At 44.3% G+C, this 20,428-nt stretch overlaps 1 protein-coding gene across 4 annotated transcripts in view; it reads right to left on the reverse strand.

The window, feature by feature from the left end:
- The window catches only part of TBC1D24 (TBC1 domain family member 24), a 526,383-nt gene that overhangs the window by 388,014 nt on the left and 117,941 nt on the right, over window positions 1–20,428 (reverse strand). For 2 of the 4 annotated variants that reach the window (XM_044089247.1, XM_044089246.1), the window contains exon 4: window positions 5,989–5,991. The exons of the other annotated variants lie outside the window; for them this stretch is intronic. In XM_044089247.1, the coding sequence (XP_043945182.1) occupies window positions 5,989–5,991 (3 nt within the window). The remainder of the gene's footprint in view (window positions 1–5,988; window positions 5,992–20,428) is intronic. 4 annotated transcript variants of the gene reach the window in all.

A 20,428-nucleotide genomic window follows, 5' to 3' on the forward strand; every position in this document is an offset into this window, starting at 1 on the left:
ATGAAAGACACCTTTAAGAAATTGCTTGACCTCAAATCTAAAGACCGCAGGAGCAGTCAAGGGCTGAAAAGTGGAAAATGTTGACAGGTGAGCTTTACCTGAAGAATATGCTAATCCAGCATGGAGTAGATCACATAAATAAGAGAGAACCAGAGGAACCACCACAGGTTGGAGATCCTGATGGTGAGAAAGGCACCAGACAGAAAATCTTTTCAGTTTGGACAAATATGATTTACTGGTAGTGGGTTTATGGCCTCCTACAGGACCCGAAACACGTCCTCAGGAAAGCAGTGCCTAACAGGGATCAAAACTCTATTACCCACAGTGTCAGCTGAACAGTGGACAAGTGAGGATGGAAAGAGACCTATCTTGTCTTGTGTGAGAAGATCCACCCGGTGAGATAACTTGCGGTGACTAACCCTGGCCAAGTGGTTAGAAGGGGGAACCAATACTGTCTGGGCCAAAAGGGAATCCCTAGCAAGATTTTGGGAGAATCCTGCCTGATCTTGTGCAAGACTCGTGGTCACAGCGGAAGTGGAGGGAATGAATACAGAAACATCCCCTTCCAGGGAAGAGACAGTGTGTCCACTTTCCGATTCAAATGACTTGGGACTTGAACAGAATAAAGCAAGTTGTCTGTTCAGAGGGGAGGCAAAAAGATCAACCTGAGGAATACCCCACCGATGGAAAATGTCCAGGAACACATCTCTATGAAGCATCCATTCGAGAGCGTGTGTGTTGGACCTGCTCTAAGAGTCTGCCACTGGATTGTGCTCAGAGGGAATGTAAACTGCTTGAAGAGTCACTTAAGACTGGACAGCTAGACCCCAGACCTGAAGAGCTAGTCTGCAAAGATAGGACCTTGTACCCCCCTTGCTTGTTGACATACCACATCATTGTGGTATTGTCTGTGAAAATTTTGGGGGGGGCCCATGATTAAAGAGGGAATGAAAAGCCTAAAGAGTTAGAAGCAGAATCCTCATCCCCTTTATACTGATGTAGTATAAACTCTGATGAAGAAGCCAGAGACCCTGAACCTTAAAGTTGGAGGCCCCCATCCTGTGTCTGAGACATCTGTAAAGAGCTTGAGTTGGTATTAGAACTTGAAAAGGAAGGGTTGAGAGAAAGTTAATGAATCCATTACTGAAGCTCAATCTTAAGACAAGGAAGGGAGGAAGGGTACTGGAAGTCCAGGGGGTGGCAATGTTGGAGCCACAGTGATGTGAAGTACCACTGACGACTTCTCATGTGCAGCCTGGCCACAGGGAGCCTGGGAATGGTGGAAGCCATGAACCCTTGGACCTTGAGAAATTCCCTGGCTGTGACTGAAGCTAGACAAGAACAGACTGGAAAAGGCAGAAAGAGACAGGGCCTTGGGGGCAGGCAGAAATGGCAGCATGGGGATGGTCTGAAGTCTGCAACTGAAGAAAATATGATCCTGAGAAGGTGTCAGATTGCTAGAAGTTTATGGTGAACCCCAGACTCTGTAAAAGAGAAATATTACCTTGAGATCCTGTAATAAAAGCAATGGGGTTAGAACTAGATCATCCAGACAGAGAAAGACCTGAATTCCTCTCATCCTGCAAAAGGCAACGACAGGAGGGAGGCATTTGGTGAAAACCCTTAGGACATTAGGGAGGCTAGGATGTCTAGCTATTAATTGAACTGAAGAAACCATGCGGTTAGTTTGAGCCCTACGATATTGGGAGGCTTCATCCCAGAGGGATGCGAGAGAAGCTCCGGAATGGGGTTCAGCATCCACAGAGGATAAAGAAGATAAGACCAAAGGAAGGGAAAAGTATAGTTGTATGCACTTACCATAAATGTAGATGTTCAGAGTGTATTCACTGTTGCAGTCATTACATTTGGGTTACCTGCTTGCAGGTAGCCCTCAGTCGGCCTGATTAACAAAGTCTTGGGCCCTGTGTCAGTTGCTGTCCCTTCTTCCATGACATCATGTCGTCAGGGGTATAAAACATGACTGCAACAGTGAAACACAAAGAACATCTATACCTGGCTAGGCTGAAAGGGAGTGATGGGGATAAGCGAGCTCTTCAATAGGCTGGCTTTCTGTAAGAAGTTTGCAATCAGAGGTAGTGGGGAAAAGGCGTAAAGGAGGCCAGAGGGCCAAATGTGGACTAGGGCATCTCTTGGTGACTCCTCCTGAGGAGGAATCAGGGCAAAATATCTGGTGCACTTGTTGTTGTGGGGAGATGCAAAGAGATCTCAGCAAGGCTGACCCCAACAATGGAAAATCGTCTCCATCACTTACTGAGAGACCACTCGTGAGGCATCAGAATGGACCTGCTGAGTTTGTCCACTAATATGCTGGAATTCCCTGGAATACGCAGTGTCACTAAAATGCGGTTGGAGGAGATCCCCCACTGCCACACTCTCATAGCTTCTTGACAGAGGGGATAAGATTGCATTCCTACTTCTTTGTTGATGTACCAGACTATGGACATGTTTAAGGTTTGAATGACAATAGTCCCCAGAGGGAGAATATCTTGAAATGCCTGCAACGCTAACAGGACTGCTCTCATCTCTAGGTCATTGATGTAAAATTTTTTTCTTGAGGAGACCACGTGCCTTGGATAGTCCTTCCCAAGAAATGGCCCCACCTTAGATGGGAGGCATCCATGGCCACCATGGCCACTGGAGGAGACAAAATAAGGGGAGGCCCAGGTAAATTTTGTCCAGCTGGATCCACCATTGAAGATGGTTTCTGCATACCCAAGTAAGTCTGACTGAGAAGGATAGAGAATGTTGTAGAGTAGAGCACTAAACAGCTAGAGTTCATTGGGGAACATGCATACAGAAATGTGCTAAGAGTACTAAGACTATAGCCACTGCCATTAGACCTACACAGCCTGAAGGACAAGTCTGGCTGAGGGAGCAGGATGAACAACTGTATCTATACTACGAACAGGCAGAGAGAAAATCTGATTTATCATGGTTAACTGAGCACCTATGAACTCCAGGCTCTGTACCGGTTGTAGTTTGGAAATGTTGACTGTAATGTCTAGTGTTTGACAAAGCTGGAGCAAATAGTCTCCAGACTGTTCAAGAGATGCCTGGTCATCTAAATATGAAAACACTCAGAATCCTAGCAGTCTCAGTTGAACTACTACCACTGCCACACATTTGGTAAACATGCTGGGGGTTGTGGTAGGCCAAAGGGCAGGGCTCTGAACTGATCGCAACTAGCTTCCAACCAAAAGTGCAGATATCTTCGGGAGGATATGTTCATTTTGATATGGTAGCACACATCCTGAAGATCAGCTGAACACATCCAATCATCCTTTGGCAAAAAGAGCACAATTTGCTGAACTATGATCATTCGAAACTTTGATTTTCTCACAAATTGGTTTAGGTTGCTTAGATCCAAAACTGGTCTCAGGTCCCATGTCTTCGTTGGCACTAAAAAGAACATTGAGTAAGTTCCGAATCCTCTCTGGCCTGGTGGGACCTCCTTGATGACTCTTTTGTCCAGCAGCTTCTGAATTTCTTGAGTTGCAGCTTCTATCTGACTGAGTGAAACATGGGGAAGCCTTCTTCTTTTGGTTGGGTAAATCTGGAAAAATGGTATGAAATAACTTCTGGATATTATTTTTAGCACCCAAGAATCTTTTGTGATAAAGGCCCAGGTGTCTAGGTGCAAAGACAAATGCCCCCCCGACTGGCTCCAGAGGTGAACAGTCAGGTAACCCTTCAGGAGCGCTTTAAATGTCCATCCGGAAAGGCATCTCAGAAACACCCTCTGCCACAAGGAAGGCGTTTTCCATTTGAACGTTCTCCTCTGAACCTGAAAGAGTTGTCCCCATGTGAGCCCTGGAAAGATCCCTGGGATTTATAGAACATTTTTTTGCCCCCTCTGATTCCGGGAAAAGGACGGTTGAGGGGTAAAAAACAAAGTGAATCGCCATACCAGATAGGGTCTTTCCTTCCTGTTCACTGCAGACAGCATTTTTTTTTTAACAGAAGGATCAAATAAGGATGTTCCATCAAAAGGAGCATTGATTAAAGAAGATATGAAGGACTCCGCAAAGTCGCCTAACCACATCCAGGCGTGTCTCTGTATGGTAATGCCTAAGCTTGCCGCTCTAAAGCCAGCTATGAAGGCAGAATTGCGGCAGACACTAAAAACCACCACAAAGCTTTCTACAATTATATCAAGAATCTCCACGTCAATACCCAGGTCTCTCTGAGTTCCTGCACAATGGTACCTCCTATAATGAGCCAACTGATATTGCCAACATGCTGGCCGACAGATTCAGTGCCAACTTGTCCTATACAGACAGACTCAAAAAACTACAACTATTCTCGGTCTCATATCACCTATTTAGAGGTGATCTCTGCTTGACTTACAAAGCCATGTCTGACCCAGCTCCGTTAGAAATGCTACATCTAAGGAAATCCAAATCCCTCTGCACCACATGCTCCAAAGACCTCAACCTCATTACCACAATCAACAGAACAAGCTGGAGGGACAGGTACATAACCCAGCAACTGCCCATGCTCTGGAATAGACTTCCCATACATATCAAGCAGAGAACCTCACTGGCCCTCTTCAAGAGAAATCTTGATGAGTGGATGGGAAATAGAAAGTTCACCCTAAAAGAGGCACTGGGAACTAACTTTGGGCGGCATGATGCCAGGACACTTCTATGGGATAGGTTTGTAAAGGCGCCAGGGCCATTCACCTAGTACAGACTTATGAACCTATGAGGTACCCTCTGCAGCATGGGATATCAACCTCATGGAAGCACTGGAAATAGAAAGAGTGGCCATTTGTGAGCATGACCTTTTATAATCCTCTGCAGACATGGACTCCAAGAGAGATTTAGAGGGCTCCTTGGTCAAATCACTCTGCAGTCTTTTAAAATGCACCAAATAATTCAAGGACCTCAAGAAAATATATGTGCTTTCCAAATCTGTCTAATGCCCTTGACTCTCTATTAGGGTGATGGACAGAGGAGCTCTACCTGGCTAGCTCCTTTTTTGTGGCTGCCACCACAACTACAGCATCAACAGGGAGTCCTTTGCTCCAGCGATGTCTGCCTTTTGTTGGTGCCAAAATCTTGTCTAGACAAGACTGGTTTGAGGGAGTCCAGTTCCTTCCATGCCTAGCAAAAAAACTAGGTCTAGGTCGATAAGCTTATCAGCCAGGGTACTCACCCATGACATAAACGGGCCAGAACCAAAAGCTTCCAGAAATACGGACTCCTCCAGGGAAGGATTACCCAAGGACCAACCACCTTGCTACTTAAGGATGTCCAAAATGTCTCTGAATGAGACATCAGTACTCACCCATGACATAAACGGGCCAGAACCAAAAGCTTCCAGAAATACGGACTCCTCCAGGGAAGGATTACCCAAGGACCAACCACCTTGCTACTTAAGGATGTCCAAAATGTCTCTGAATGAGACATCATCAGGTGGGGATCTGGGAGACACTTCTGCTACATCAAATTCAATATCCTCTGTGAGAGATTCCAAAGGGGAATCTATGCATTTCCTTTTGCATGTTCTCTTATGGGGAATCTCCACAGCAGGATACTCTGAGGATGTGTCTTAAGAGAGGGAAAATTCATCCAAGAAAACTCTCTGGACGCCAGATGGCACTGACTCTCTCTGTGGAATAGGTCTTACGGGATCAGAGCTTGGACACACGGGGGGAATGGAAGAAGAGAGTGAGAGATCAAATTTCTTGGACAAGAGAATACCCTCCCCACTTCCTCAAAGGCAAACAGGCCAAGAGAAGCTGTGGCTGGTTGCCTTGGAGCTGAAACTTCTGAAACAGAGAAGCCCCTCGTCTATCCTGATCCATGCTTCAAAAAGGGAGCTGGACCTGAGATATCTAGCGCCAAGGCTCAGACAACATCAGACTAGATCCCAGCCCCCACTGTTTTGGCTCTGAGGCCCATCTCAATCAGTGGGGATAGGAGCAGAATCACTCTAGGAAACTACTGGAGTCAAAGAAGTAACCTTCTTCCACTCTGGCACATTCTCTTGGGACTTGTGAATCCAGGGGCTCCAAAACAATGGGACGGATCAGAGAAGGAGATATTAATACATGGGAAGTGGAAGGGAGGCTCATGGATCCAATGGGTGAGGGAGGTGGAATAACCCCCATCTGATTTTGGGCTCTAAGGAACTTCCTCATCATCCTATCCACTTTGGCCTCACAGAGACTTCTGGAGGACCTGAAAGATGAGACAGTGGACTGTGGCCTAGGGTGTTTCCTTGGGGTGGTTTGTAGGAGGGGGAAGGGAGAAGAGAAGATACCAGATTAATCACAAACTCGGGTGAGTAAATTCTGGGAGTCTTTGAAACACCAGAGGTTGGATCCGAGGTTTTTGAATCTGAGGGCTGTGTCAGAGACTTGCTTGATAAAATTATCGGATCTAAAATCTTAGGATAAGAAGTTTTCCTTTTCGAATCAGAAGATCTTCAAATTTTTTGAGGAGGCTTCGAGGTCATAGATTTAAAAGAGTCTTAGGAGATCTAGGAGGGTACCTCTTTCTACACCCTGAAGGAGCTTTGGAATGTTTGCTGGGGGGGTTGAGCCCCAAAGAAGGAAGACAACGAAGGGGATAGTAATCCCTCGAGGACCAACTTGTTCCTCCTACCTGCAAGCGCCCTAGAATTAAAAGTAGCACAGATACTATTAGTATTAAGGAGGGCTGCTCCTAGACAACAAATGCACTCCATGTGGGCATCAGAATTTGGAATTTTGTGCCCACTGAAACTGCATTTTTTAAATTCTGTTGGCTTCTTGGCCATAGTTTAGAAAAAAAAGATAACGACAGAGATTTTTTTTTAACAGCAAAGAAAAGCTACCAACTATGGCAGAGGTAGTTACCCTAAAAATGGGTAAGAAATAAGTAAAGAAGAGGAGGTACCAACAATGGCATGCAACAAGAAACTACCCAACAAGGTAGAAAACAGGAGAAGAAAAAGAAATTACTGATGGATAGAAACTCCAAACACTAAACAGATAAAGAAAGGCTAGAGAGAGAGTAATTAAAGAATCCTAAAGAAAACTACTCACAAATATTCAAATGATTTTACAAAAGGATACTGAGAGGATCCGTGTCCATGTGAGATTGCAATAAATGAGATCGGAAGTATTGTAGGCATTGTGGGTAGGGGTGGAAGAGCTCGACAGTTGGATCCACAAGTCCGACACATGTGGCAGAGCTGGATGCAAAGTTGGATCCCTAACCCATATGTTGAGGAAGAAAGATCAAATTGTCAAATAGAAAGTGGTTTATCCTGAAAAGCAGACTTCTGGGTGTCGGCACGTATCTAGAACCCTTTTTTCCCATTAGGCGGAGGGAGAGACTGCCTACAAACAAAAACAGATTTTGAGGGATAATCCCTCTGAAACTTGAGAATAGGGAAAACAAAGGTATGTTTCAACTCCTACAAGGCCTTGCCCTCATCCTGTAGAGGCTTGAAAAGTTCAGCAACTGCCAAAAGGATTTTTATTATACAAAGGAGCATCTAACAGTTTGGCCTTAATGCTATCAGGCAAAGCCTGAAGATGAACCCAAGGAGTAACACCTCATAACAGTACCAAAGCCAGCAGCCCTGGAGGAAGCATCATCTAACATTGTTTCTGCATTTAATAGAGTGGCGAGCAACTTGAGAGGTACAGCCCAACAGGAAAAAGGCAGACACTTTCCCCTCGGAATCAGAAAGGTTAGAAACAACTTTGAAAACCTGAGAAAGGAAGGCCAAAACATACCCAGTCATGCGAGTCTGGTAGTTGCTGGCCCAAAAGGATGAAGTAACAGGAGTGTAAACCTTTTTGCCCAGCCTCTCCATAGCCCTACTATCCTTATCTGAAGTAGCTACTTGGTAGAGGGCAACAGCTTGGAGGGCTTGTCAGAAGAGACAGACACTACAGAAGGGTCAAAAGAAAGGCATCTGTAAAGAAATTTACATTCGTTGGGCACCTTATGAAATTTATTAAGCTTCTAGGGTGCAGGGGGGTGGAGAATCAAAGGCCACAGAAGCTTCTGAAAAGTTACCTAGGAGTTCATCCACAACAGGGGCAACACCCGATACTTAAGAGACTCCATCTGGAGGAGCTCATAATGCCTTTTCTGAATGTCAGAGACTCGAAAACAGTCCCACTTAAAAAAAATCCTTCATGTAGGCAATGATATCCCCAAAGAAGAGTTCCTCTAAAGGGGAATCAGGACAAATAGAATCCTCTTCCTCTGAACCACAGACCAAGGGGGAAGGATTTTGAGAAGAGTAAGACACAGAATCCAGATCCTCATATGAAGAGTCTAGTTTCCTGGGTCTTTTAAGAGGTGTGAAAGACCAGGGAGGGGCAGGTACAGACACTCCCTGAAGAGGCTTTAAAGCCAATAAAGTATTAAATAACCCCAGAGTAAAATCATGCCATGCAGGTTGGAGATACTTAATCACAGGGGAAATATGCTTAGTTTTCCATTTCTTTTGCTTGAAAAAATCTGGGAGGGTCAGACCCCTAGCGACATATAATAAGCATAGTGGGATCTCTTCTTTAAGATCTGCTGAATCCCCCTCTGTCCCGCAGATATAATCAGCTGAGGTTCTACCTCAACGTCAGAAGACAACATTTGTAAAGCCTCTGAGGACAAACTAGAAGTTGGACATATGCTGGCCTACAACAGGGTCACAGCAGAGGAATCCGATGCAACTAATGGACAATCTTCTGGACTTTTGTTAGCCTTGACAGAGATATCCATGAAAGGCTGGGCATCAGCCATAGCAGACTTAAGTTCTTGTTCACCCTTTTCTTGGAAGATGTCCAACCCTTGGGATGGGATGACTCCTCCATAGCAACTTGAGCCAACAACTTAAGATGTCAGTTTTCAAGCTAAATAGATAAAGAGGACAGATGACTATTGTAGGCTCTTGGGGACAAAAGCCTGGCACACAGAACACATGCACACCACCAAACATATACCCAAGCCTCCCAAAAGCTTGGCAAGAGCTAAACCTTAAAGTACGGAGTACATGATTCTCATAAAACAAGCAAAACTGAGAATGAGCTGCAGGATGAAATTTTGAAGCTTGTATGTGAATTAATTGCCTCACCTAGTTTTAAAAATAATGCGTTCATGCTACATTTTACTTTGTTGGAATAAAGTTTACTTTGGGGCATTTCCACAGTAAGAGGTTTGTTTTTTTATGTCATCTGGACCAACAGTCTTTACATTCTTCATCATCTTCATAGCTGTCCTTACTTCCTCCTTGCTAATCCGTTGCACTTCCTCATTCATTATTTCCACATCACCTAACCTCCTCTCTCTTATTCTCTTCATTCATCAGCCCGTCAGACTACTCTTACCATCTGCTCAACGCACTCTCCTCGCTTGTGAGTACATTTCCTCTCATGATCCTATATTACCCTAACCTGCTGCACATCTTTCCCAGCTCAGTCCCTCTATCTAGCCAATTGGTACAGGTCCTTTTCTCCCTTCTTAGTGTCCAACCTTTCTTACAACTAGCCATACGCCTTATCTTTAGCCTCTGCCACCTCTCTCCATCATACACCTCATCCCTTGTACTCCTGCCTACTTTTATCTCTCTGACAATCCCCCTTCTTCGCCAACCTCTTCCTCGCCAACCTTTTCCTCTGTATACTCTTCTGCACTTCCTCATTTCCCCACCGGAGCTGTTTGCCCTCCTTCCTCTGTTCTGTCCAGATGTCACACCAAACACCTTTCTGTCTCCCTTACCACCTCTGCTGTGGCTGCCCAGTTATCTGGTAACTCTTCACTGCCTCCCAGTGCCGGTCTTAACTTTTCCCTGAACTCCACCTTACAGTTATCCTTTTTGAACTTCCACCATTTGATCCTTGACACTGCCCGCACTCTCCTCCTCTTCTTGATCGCCACCGTTATCTTACAGACTACCATCCTGCACTGCCTAATTACGGTTTCCCCTGTCACCACTTTGCATACTCCAATCTCCTTCAAAAAAGCCCTTCTGCATAGGATATAATCCACCTATGTGCATCTTTCTCCACTCTTGTACATTATCCTGTGCTCCTCCCTCTTCTTAAAATACATATTCACCACAGCCATGTCTGCCCTTTTTGCAAAATTCATTACCATCTGGCATGTAAACTAAAGTAAAAATGAAAAAAAGAAAGGCAGAGACCCCAGTGGGGTGCTTACTTTAAGAAGGTTTGGTAATTGACCCAAGTTGATGAATGGCAAGTAGACTGAATTCAAAGGTAGCATTCATTCGGAATGGTGGCAAAGAAGTACTGAGGATTAGGTATTCATACATCACATACGTACCTTACACCTTGCACATAGGACATACTTGTGACGTACAGTGCCCGAAGGTGTAAAGGCTCTGGTATGCTGAACAGATGTTCAGCTATTCTTGGCAAGGAGTGAATAATACTGTAACAGCGATAAGGAAAGACATCTGGAAAGTACAGCTTGCAGGGTGCAAGGCAGGAAAGAGCAAGTTACTGGCAGCCTGGGAAAGTTTGATCTGCTGAGCAGTTGTAATGCCTGTGGCATCAGTCTTGTTGCTTACAGAAGACAAATATGTTCTTATCAGATTTTTTCCCTCTACCTATCTAAATGTCACTACCAAGGTAAGGCACTGAAGGATTGTTTTATGGGGTTAATTAACTCATTACATCAAAGTGACGCCTCGGTGCATTTGCAGTTAACTCCTACTGATGCCTCTAGGTGTCAAATATTGCTCCTTCATATTTGTGTCAATAATTCGAAAAACATGCTATGTACAAGTTTTTAAAAGATTTCATCTTAAAGCTTAGCAACTCAATTGCATTAATATTTGATCCCTCTAGTGCAAGTAAATAGACAGCAGCTGTTTTTATTATACTAATTTATACAAGTATAACTTTCACATTTTAATAAACATCTCAACAACCAAGTAACACAGACAGAACTCCATAGCCTCACATGAAAGATCTCAGCTAGATGACTACAATTCTGCTGACAGTATGTGTGTAACTTGAGTGGTTGTTGACATACTTTAAAGTTGTTTACAAAATATTACAAATGTAAATTACGGTTTAAGACCTAGTATCTAAAGAATACTTCTATAAAAATGGTTTGTGCTGAAGAGTTTGCCATTTACACTTATTTAATAATCCTTATAGTTCCAGAGATATGAACATGTGTTTGAAATCTGAGGAGATAATCTGAATATGTCAAAAGGCTTAGGCTCCACCCATTGGAAGTTACTGTGCAAACTTCCTGAGCTCCACTGGAGTGAATGAGTTAAGCAAACTCAGACTGCAGAATTAAAAATCATTATCTTCTTCAGCCATTTAATTTTGGTTTATTGCCATAAACAAAGTTTACGCTTTAGAAAGTAAAAATTTATGTCAGTACTTTATCAGCCCAGGTGATTTTTTAAGCCATCCTGATCACAGGTGCGCATTTCCATTAGACCAAAAGGAAAACGCCCGTCAGGCACTAGGATCCACCACATAGGTTCATAGGTTCATAGGTTTATACTAAGCTATCTGCCCTAAGGCATTTATAAGCCTAGCCCAAATTTTTGTGGCTTACGCCACCCCTTGTATGAAAAAATACTGTGCCCATTAGTTTGTTGTACCTCTGTCCAGCAGTGACACAGAGATGATTCCCGGGGTAAACCTACGATCTCCCATCCACAGGTCTAGATTTCTCTTGAACAGAGTCAGCGAGGTGCTCTGCCTCACATGGACCGGGATTTTATTCCACAGCATAGGGAGTCTCTGAGTGATAAATCTATCCCTCCAGCACGTCCTATTTATATCCGTGCTAAGGTTTAAGTCGCTTGCTCTAGTGGTTTTGGATTTTTTGAGGTGGAGCATGTCCATTAATTCCGGGTTGGACATGGCCTTGTATGTCAGGCACATGTCACCTCTGAGCAGACGGTATGCGACTGAATAGAGCTGGAGTTTCTTCAATCTGGCAGCATATGACAGATTTTGGAGTCCCTTTATCCTTTTGGTGAGGAACTTTTGGGGTCTCTCCAATTGCTGCAGATGTCGGGTGAGATGCATCCCGAATGGGGCATTGTACTCTATCATTGGTCTGATAAGTGAAGAGTACATAGCGCATGCATTCAGGTCTCTCAACAACACATACAAATATGACTGTCATTGTACATGTGGGTATAAATGACTTGAGAAGTACTTCCCTGGACTACATGAAAAGAGACATGGAGGAGCTCTTGGATTATGCAGCCCAGGCGGGTATGACCCTAGCCCTGAGCAGCATCCTACAATCACCCAGAATGATACCACAGTACAAGCAGAAAATGTGTCATTCTAAGGGGATCCAGTATCTGTCTGCCTAGGATGACATGACTGATGGACCTCAATGCTTTGCCAGAGATGGCCTGCATCTGTCACCCCTGGGCTTCCGGATATTGGCCAAGGCTCTTACCACCCCTATAGTGCCTTTCTTAGGCAGTGTTCCAAAGACCAAATTACCACCACAACAGCTATAAACAAATGCAATCTGAGGGTCATGCTGCTCAATGTTAGAAGTCTAAATCTCAAGATCCACTCACTCAAAGCACTCCTTAAAATGGAGAACATAGACAATTATGCTGTAACAGAGATCTGGTTCAAGGCAGCAGAAAGCACCCCTGCACTACCAGGCTATAACTCATTACACACCTTTAGGGCCCCAAAACTTGGACCGAAGCTCCAAAGGCAGTGGTGTTTCCATATTCATGAAGGATGCACACACCTCCAGACTGTTAGCCCAACATAACGCATCTGAGATACTTCAGGTGCAGCTAACACTGGATAAGACAGCGATTCAGGTCATAGCCTGCTATAGGTCTCCAACCATGTCCCAAGACTCACATTCCACGTTCCTAAGCACTCTGGAGAATATTAAGGTCCAAGCTAACACTCTCATACTGGACAACTTCAACTACCCCTCCATTAAATGGGAAAACTACTCATGTACCAATACACTTGCCCAACATTTCATGGAATTCATTAATTCCAATGCCCTGGACAAGCTTGTTCCTACCCCCACTAGAGGTAGCAACATCCTTGACCAGGTCATTATTAACATGGGCAACCATAGCGCTACACCAGTAGTCAACTCCTCCCTGGTTAGATCCGATCACAAACTAATCACCTTGGAAATCAACATCCCCCCCACCCCCGCAAAGCTAACCATGAAAAACTTCTCCAAAGCTATCTTTGGGATCCTAAAAACAGAGGTGGCTAACTTAATGGTATCCATGCAAATGAAGATCAGTTGCATGACCGCCAAATCATACATCAATGCACTGTACGAACATGTACACAAATGCATGGATCTCGCCATACCCAAAAGAACCAAGATGCTCTCCTCCAAAAAAAGAAAGCTATTCTGGTGGTCCCCTGCCATAAACAAACTCTACAACAGAAGGAGGAAACTGATGCGGAATAAGGCGAAGTCCCAAGACTGGAAAAACTCCCTTAGCAGTCTCAAAAAAAAGTTGAGATCCCTCATCAAATCCTCTAAAGCTAGCTATGAAAACAGAATTGTAGCAGATAGTAAAAACAACCACAAGGCCTTCTATAGTTATGTAAATAATCTCCTTGGCAATACCCAGATTTGCTCTGAGCTACTGCACAATGGTACCTCCATATTGCTAATACACTGGCCGACAGATTCAGTGCCAACTTCACCCCTCCCCCCAAGGGACCAGTCACAAAACCAGTAGACTGCCAGGCACCCAGTGTTACTGCTGCACATGGCAGCACTGACCAAGGCCAACAATACAGCTTCTATGGGACCTGACAATATCCCTGGCTGTGTTCTACATGAACTACAGAGTGAACTGGCACCTCACCTGTGTGCCTGTTCAATCACAGCCTCACCTCAGGGTTTGTCCCTACCGAATGGCACACTGCTACAGTCATCCCTCTCCACAAAGGAGGAGCGACTACAGACCCTGGGGAACTATCGCCCCATTAGCCTGACAAGTCTGATATGCAAAGCTATGGAATGCATCATCATGGACCTAATAAATAAGGATATAGGGAATCTCCAAACTCTGGATCCCACACAGTTTGGTTTTGTGAAGGGTATATCATGCCTGCTCAACTTGGTCAACTTCTTTGAGTCAATCGCCAGAGCTATGGATGAAGGCAAGGTGGTCCATACAGACTACCTTGATCTGACAAGGCCTTTGACACCATTCTCCACTCAGGAATCATAGAAAAACTCACTAAGCTAGGCATCAGCCCCTATATCACTAGGTGTGTTGCAAACTGGCTTACAGATAAAACCCACAGTGTGAAAGTAGCTGACTCCAAGTCAGACTGCCGACGAGAGGAGTCCCACAGGGTTTGGTGCCGCATCCTCTCCTGTTTGGTATCTACTTCTCTGAAGTCCAGGCCAACACAAAGGGACTCTGGCTGACAAAGTTCACAGACGATTGCAAGTTGGGAGCTATTATTAACTCCCCAAGTGATGCTGACATCCTACAGAAAGGCCTTACTGAGACCAATGACTGGTGTCAGAACCATGGCCTTTAAGCTCAATGCCAAAAAAATGTGTTGTCATTCCCTTTGGAAAAAACCCGGTTCCCATGAATTACCACATCGATGGTAGTCCACTGAACACACAAGGCGTTATAAGAGATCTGGGAACACAGGTTTACAGAAACTTCTCTTTTGACCACCATATTGTCACTGTGGTCAGAAAGTCCTTCTATGTGGCACATCTCATTACTAAGGGTTTTGCATCCAGGAAGAAAAAGGTCGTTGTCTTCCTCTACTCTTCCCTCATTACACCAATCATTGAGTACAATGCCCTATTTGGCATGTACCTCACTAAACATCTGCAACAACTGGAGAGGCTGCAAAAGTACCTCATAAAAAGGATCCTAGGCCTTAAACCTTTGTCTTATATGGACAGACTAAACAAACTCCAACTATTCTCGTTTACATATCGCCTACTTAGAGGCGATCTCGACTTGACTTACAAAGCCATGTCTGACCCAGCTCTGTTAGAAATGCTATATCTAAAGAAATCCCAATCCCTCCGCACCACATGTTCCAGAGACCTCAACCTTATTACCACAATCAACAGAACATGCTGGAGGGGCAGGTTCATAACCCAGAGACTGCCCATGCTATGGAATAGACTTCCCATACATGTCAAGCAGAGCACCTCACTGGCCCTCTTCAAGACAAATCTTGAAGAGTGGATAGGAAAAAGTGGCTTTACTCAGAGGCACTGGGTCAGGTGGCACAATGCCAGATTAATCTGATTGGCTAGACTTGTAAAGGCTCTAGGGCCATTAGCCAAGTACACACCTATGAACCTATGGTCAAGTGGAAGGTTAGCTATGGTTCTAAATGGAAGATTCAAAAATGGCTTAGGAGAAAAATGCTTTGGGTCATTTTAGTCCACTAATTACCAAAGGACTGACAAAATACAGTTGTTCACTTTGGCCTGGTGACATCAAGGGTTTTAAAATTGAATGTACTGTTCTGAATGGTGGAAATATAACTCTGCAGTTATCTTCAAGACTGATACAAATTTTACATCACCACTGTTGTAATCTGATAATAAATCACAGCATGTAGTTAAACTGCAGCAACTCTCATCTGCCTCAAAAGACAGCAACAGCTGAAAAGATCACCGTTAGGACAGTATTGACTAAGTACAGTACGAAATATGGGTACAAGCAAACTTGCCGGGTCCCATTTTGGCAAACTTCATTTTAAGAAAACAATAATAATGAAACAAAGTCAATGAATTTTGGTAAAATGCAACACATTAGTTGTCAGTTTTTTTAGGGGTTAATACTCTTTGTACCTCCACACCTTTCTTTTGTTAAATATTGCATGATGGTACAACATCAGGGAAAAGAGAAAAGGTCCAGTTGTGTAAAATCTTACCATAACAGTAGATGTCCTTTTCTTCACCGTTATAGTAGGATGTCCCACCCAGGGCAGCCCGAAGCTCGGCCAGTATTCAAAAATCTAAAAAAATCTGTGTGTCATAAGTTGCATTTATACTCCTTGCACAGAATGTAGGGCATAAAAAGCACATATGGATGAACTACCCAGATCTGAACTGCCCCGGAAGAGAACATTCACCACAGGACAAAAAAGAGTCCGTGCACATCCAGCAGGAAAAATGCTGGATAAACAAGAAGGTGTTGGAGGGAGGGAGCGAATACTGCAACAGTGAAGAGAAAAACATCTACTGTATAGTAAGACTTTACACAACTGTACCATGTCCTTCTATATCACTGTTGCAGTATTCTACATAGAAGGGAGAGTAAAAAAGCTCAAGAAACAGAATGGGATGTGGAAGGCTGAGAAGAGTCCTCAACAAACTCACATAAAATGGTTTCAGCAAAACCTGCTCTGGCCCTAGAAACCATATCCAACTTATAATGCTTAATAAAGGTATGCACCGAAGAGCAAGCAGCAGCTTCAAGGATCGAATTGGTGTGCAACCCCCTGAAGAAGGCACCAGAAGAGGCAACAGCCCTAGAGGAATGAGCTCCAACAGAAGCGGACACAGACTTGTCATGAGAAGAATAACAAAGGGAAATGGCTTTGGATATCCAGGAAGAGATGGTTTGCTTAGAAACAGCCAAAATAAAGATCTTGGATGAAAGTAAACAAAACGCTGATCAGACTTATGAATAGTCCTAGTTTTAGCTAAACAGTACCTGAGCTGTCTGTGCAAATCCAAGGTATACAGGACCCTCTCACTAGCAGACTGAGGAGGAGAGAAAAAGGAAGGGAGTTATACAGACTGACTCATTCACTGCCCTGAGCATAAAACAAGTATTAGCATGAAATAACACCCTGTCCCTGTAAATAAAAACAAAAAAGAAGGGATGGCCATAAGGGCCTGGAGCTCAGAAATCCTCTAAGCAGAACTAAGAGCCAGCAACAAAACAGTCTTCCAGGTACAATGTTGCAAAGAAGCAAATGTCTGCAGACTCCAAAGAAGCTCAAGTCGATTTTTCTAAAACAAAATTAATGCCCCAAGGAGGAGGAACGGGTTTTCTTGAAGGCCTAATATGCAAGATTCCTTTAAGAAATTGTTTAACCTCAAAATAAGTAGTTAAAGGAAGACTCAAGGGCAGACAAGCAGAAATGGCTGACAAATGAGCCTTCAAAGATGAATAGGCTAAGCCAGACTGGAGCAACTCACACAATAAGAGAGGACCAGAGGGATACCCGGGTTACAAGCATGGCACCAGACCAAAAATATTTTCCATTTGGACATGCAAGATTTTCTGATTGAGGGTTTCCTTGCCTCTTGTAAAACTCTGAGCACATCCGCAGAAAAGAGGTGCCCAAAAGGGAAGAAAACCCTATCCACCACAATGTCAGCGGTAGAGTGGAAGAGTGGGGAAGAATGAGAGACTCCTTGTCCTGTGTGAGGAGATCCAACCGGTGAGATAACTTGTGATGATCACCCCTGGCCAGATGCATTAAGATGGGGAGCCAGTTCTGTCTTGGCCAAAAGGGAGTCACTAGCAAGATTTTTGGGGAGTCCAGCTGAAGTTTCTGCAGGACTCTTGTAAGGAGTGGAAGAGGAGGGAAAGGATAAAGAAACCTCTCCTTCCAGGGAAAGGAAAAGGTACCAGTCTTCCATGCCAGATGGCAGTTCTGGCATGGAATTGTGATACAGAGGAGAGGAAGCTGCTTGCTCAGAGGGAAGGCTAAAAGATCTACCGGATGAATACCCCACCGATGGAAAATGTCCAGAAACACATCTCCATGAGGCATCCATTTGTGAGCCTGTGTTTTGGACCTGCACAAACAGTCTGCCACTAGATTGTGTTCTGAAGGAATGTACACTGCCTGAACAGTTAACTGATCACTGAGAGCCATTTCCCAATCCTGCAGAGGAGGTAAGATTTCGTGCTCCCCTGATTGCTGACATACCACATCACTGTAGTGTTGCCCGAGTACACCTTTAAGGGGCCTGGAGAGAACATGGGATGAAAAGTTTGAAGGGCCTGAATCAGAGCTCTCTTCCCTTTGATGTTGATGTCTGACATCTGATGGGGAGGCCAAAGACCCTGAACGGTGACCAAGAGATGACCCCCATCCCATGTCTGAGGACTCAGTGACCAGCTCTTGAGAAGGGTCTCCAGGCTGAAAGGGCCATGGGTTGAGAGCAAACTGTTGAATTCACCACTCAAATTCCCCCTTGAGAAAAGGAAGGACACGTGCACTAAAATTCAGAGGGCGATGATGCTGCAGCCAAACTGACTTGAGTTACCACTGAAGCTTCTGCATATGGTGTCTGGCAAGAAGCATTACTGGAATATAAAAGGCCATAAATCTCAGGGCCCAAAGAAACTCCCTGGCAGGCATGGCACTCAGAGGAAGAAGAGACTGAAAGAAGGCTGTTAATGACAATACCTTTGGAGATGGAAGAGAAGCCAACACTGGCACCATCTAAATCCTGAATCCCAAATACACATGATCCTGAGAGGGAGGCAGGATGGACTTTTGAAAGTTGATAGTAAACCCCAGACTTTGAAGGACAGAGATGGTGAACTGCAAATCCTGTAACAACTGACTGGGAGAAGGTGCCTAAATTAACAGGTCATCTAGATAAGGAAAATTTTGAATGCCTTGCATCCTGCAGAAGGGGAAGCACAATAGCTAGGCATTTTGTGAATACCCTTGGGGCAGTAGAGAGGCCAAAGGGCAAAGCAGAGAACTGAAAATGAGAGGAAGACAGAAAAATGTAAAAACTTCCTGAAAAGAAGGTGAATAGGGATATGAAGGCAAGCACTTTTCAGATACAAGGACATCAGAAAAGCCTGGGGCAATAAAAGAGAAGAGAAAAGAGAGTTGGACAAGAAAGCATCCGAAAATAAGGGATCTCGAGAAAGGTGTTGAGCCGGGAGAGATCTAAAATAGGTCTCTAAGTGCCCTCCTTTAATCAGGAGCATCCTGGAATAAAAACACCTTCCCACTTGGGAAAGGGGGTCAGGTTGAATGGTTCCTTGGTTCAACAGGGTCCCTAGCACCCCCAGGAAATGAAGATGTTGCTTTACAAGGAGGCTGAGGAATCCCTGAAAAAAAGAGGGAGACATTTTCACACCATACAGATGACAGAATGAACCCAAGAGTCTGAAGTGATGAGATGTTAATGTGGAAGACCAAGGGAGAGCCAAAGGGACAAAGGAACCCAGTCTAAAAGAAGGGGGGGTATTAGATAAAGGAGGCTTCTGGGTCACAGAAATCTGAGAAGCCTTAGCAGAGTAGGCCTGCCTCCCATCCTTCCTGCCCTTGCAGGTTTGGCGGGGTTGCCTGCGAACAAAAGCAAACCTAGAAGAATAATTCCTCTGGAACTTAGGGACAGGAAAGACATAGCTTAAGGTCTTGCAAGGCTTTGCCTTTCTCTTGAAGAGACTTAAATATGTCAGCAGTCCTAAAAAGATGTGTATTATCCAAAGAAGCATCCAAAAACTTGGCCTTAATGTCCTCAGGTAGAGAATGGAGACAAAGCCAAGAATAACATTCCATGATGGACCCAAAATCCACACCATATTTAAGAGGCATCAGCAGCATTATAGCTACACTTTAAAGTGGCAAGCAAGTTCAGAAGCAGAACCTAAAAAAGAGGAGGCAGAGGATCTGCCTTCAGAATCAGGGAAGTCAAATATAGCTTCACAAGCCTCAGCATTCAAAGCTAGAGCATACCTGGTCATGTGGATCTGGTAATTAATAGTCCTAAAGGTCAAAAGAGAAGCAATGTAAACTTTCTTACCAATCCTCTCCACTGCCTTACTATCTTTATCAGAAGGCAAAAGTATGGAAGAGGACAAAAGTTTAGAAGGTTTGTCAGAAGAGACTGACACTACAGCAGGATCAGCAGAAGGACATTTAAATAGAAACTGACAATCCCCAGGAACCTTACAGAACCTATCATGTTTTTTAGGAGCAGGAGGCTGATAATCAGGAGACTTGGAAGCAGCAATGAAAGTATCTAACCAGGCACCAACACAGGAGGAACTGCTGATGGTTTAGGAGTATCCACCTGAAGCAACTCATAATATCTTCTCTGAGTATCAGACACTTGAGAATAATCCACTTAAAGAACTCCATCATCCTAACAATTGTGTCCCCAAAGGACAATTTCTTGAAAGAGACTCAGGGATAACAGACTCCTCAAGCTCAGAACCATAAGCCAAAAGCGAAGGCATCTGTGAATAATAGGACAAGGACGCCTCACCAGACAATGAATCCTCATCCAAGGACTCTGGTAACTTAAGGCATTTAGGATGGTTAGAGGTCCTAGGAGGAGCAGGTACTGAAAACCGTTGAGGAGGCTTTAGCCCCATTAAGGCAGGAGAATAAGCCCTGAATAAAGTCTTGCCATTCCCTTTGAGGTTCCCTGGGATGTACCTAAACATGTTTCAGTTTTTGTCTTTT

This window comes from Protopterus annectens, chromosome 12.part0 (genome assembly GCF_019279795.1).
Source record: "Protopterus annectens isolate FY-2018-M chromosome 12.part0, PAN1.0, whole genome shotgun sequence".
NCBI classification, from domain to species: Eukaryota; Metazoa; Chordata; order Ceratodontiformes; family Protopteridae; genus Protopterus; species Protopterus annectens.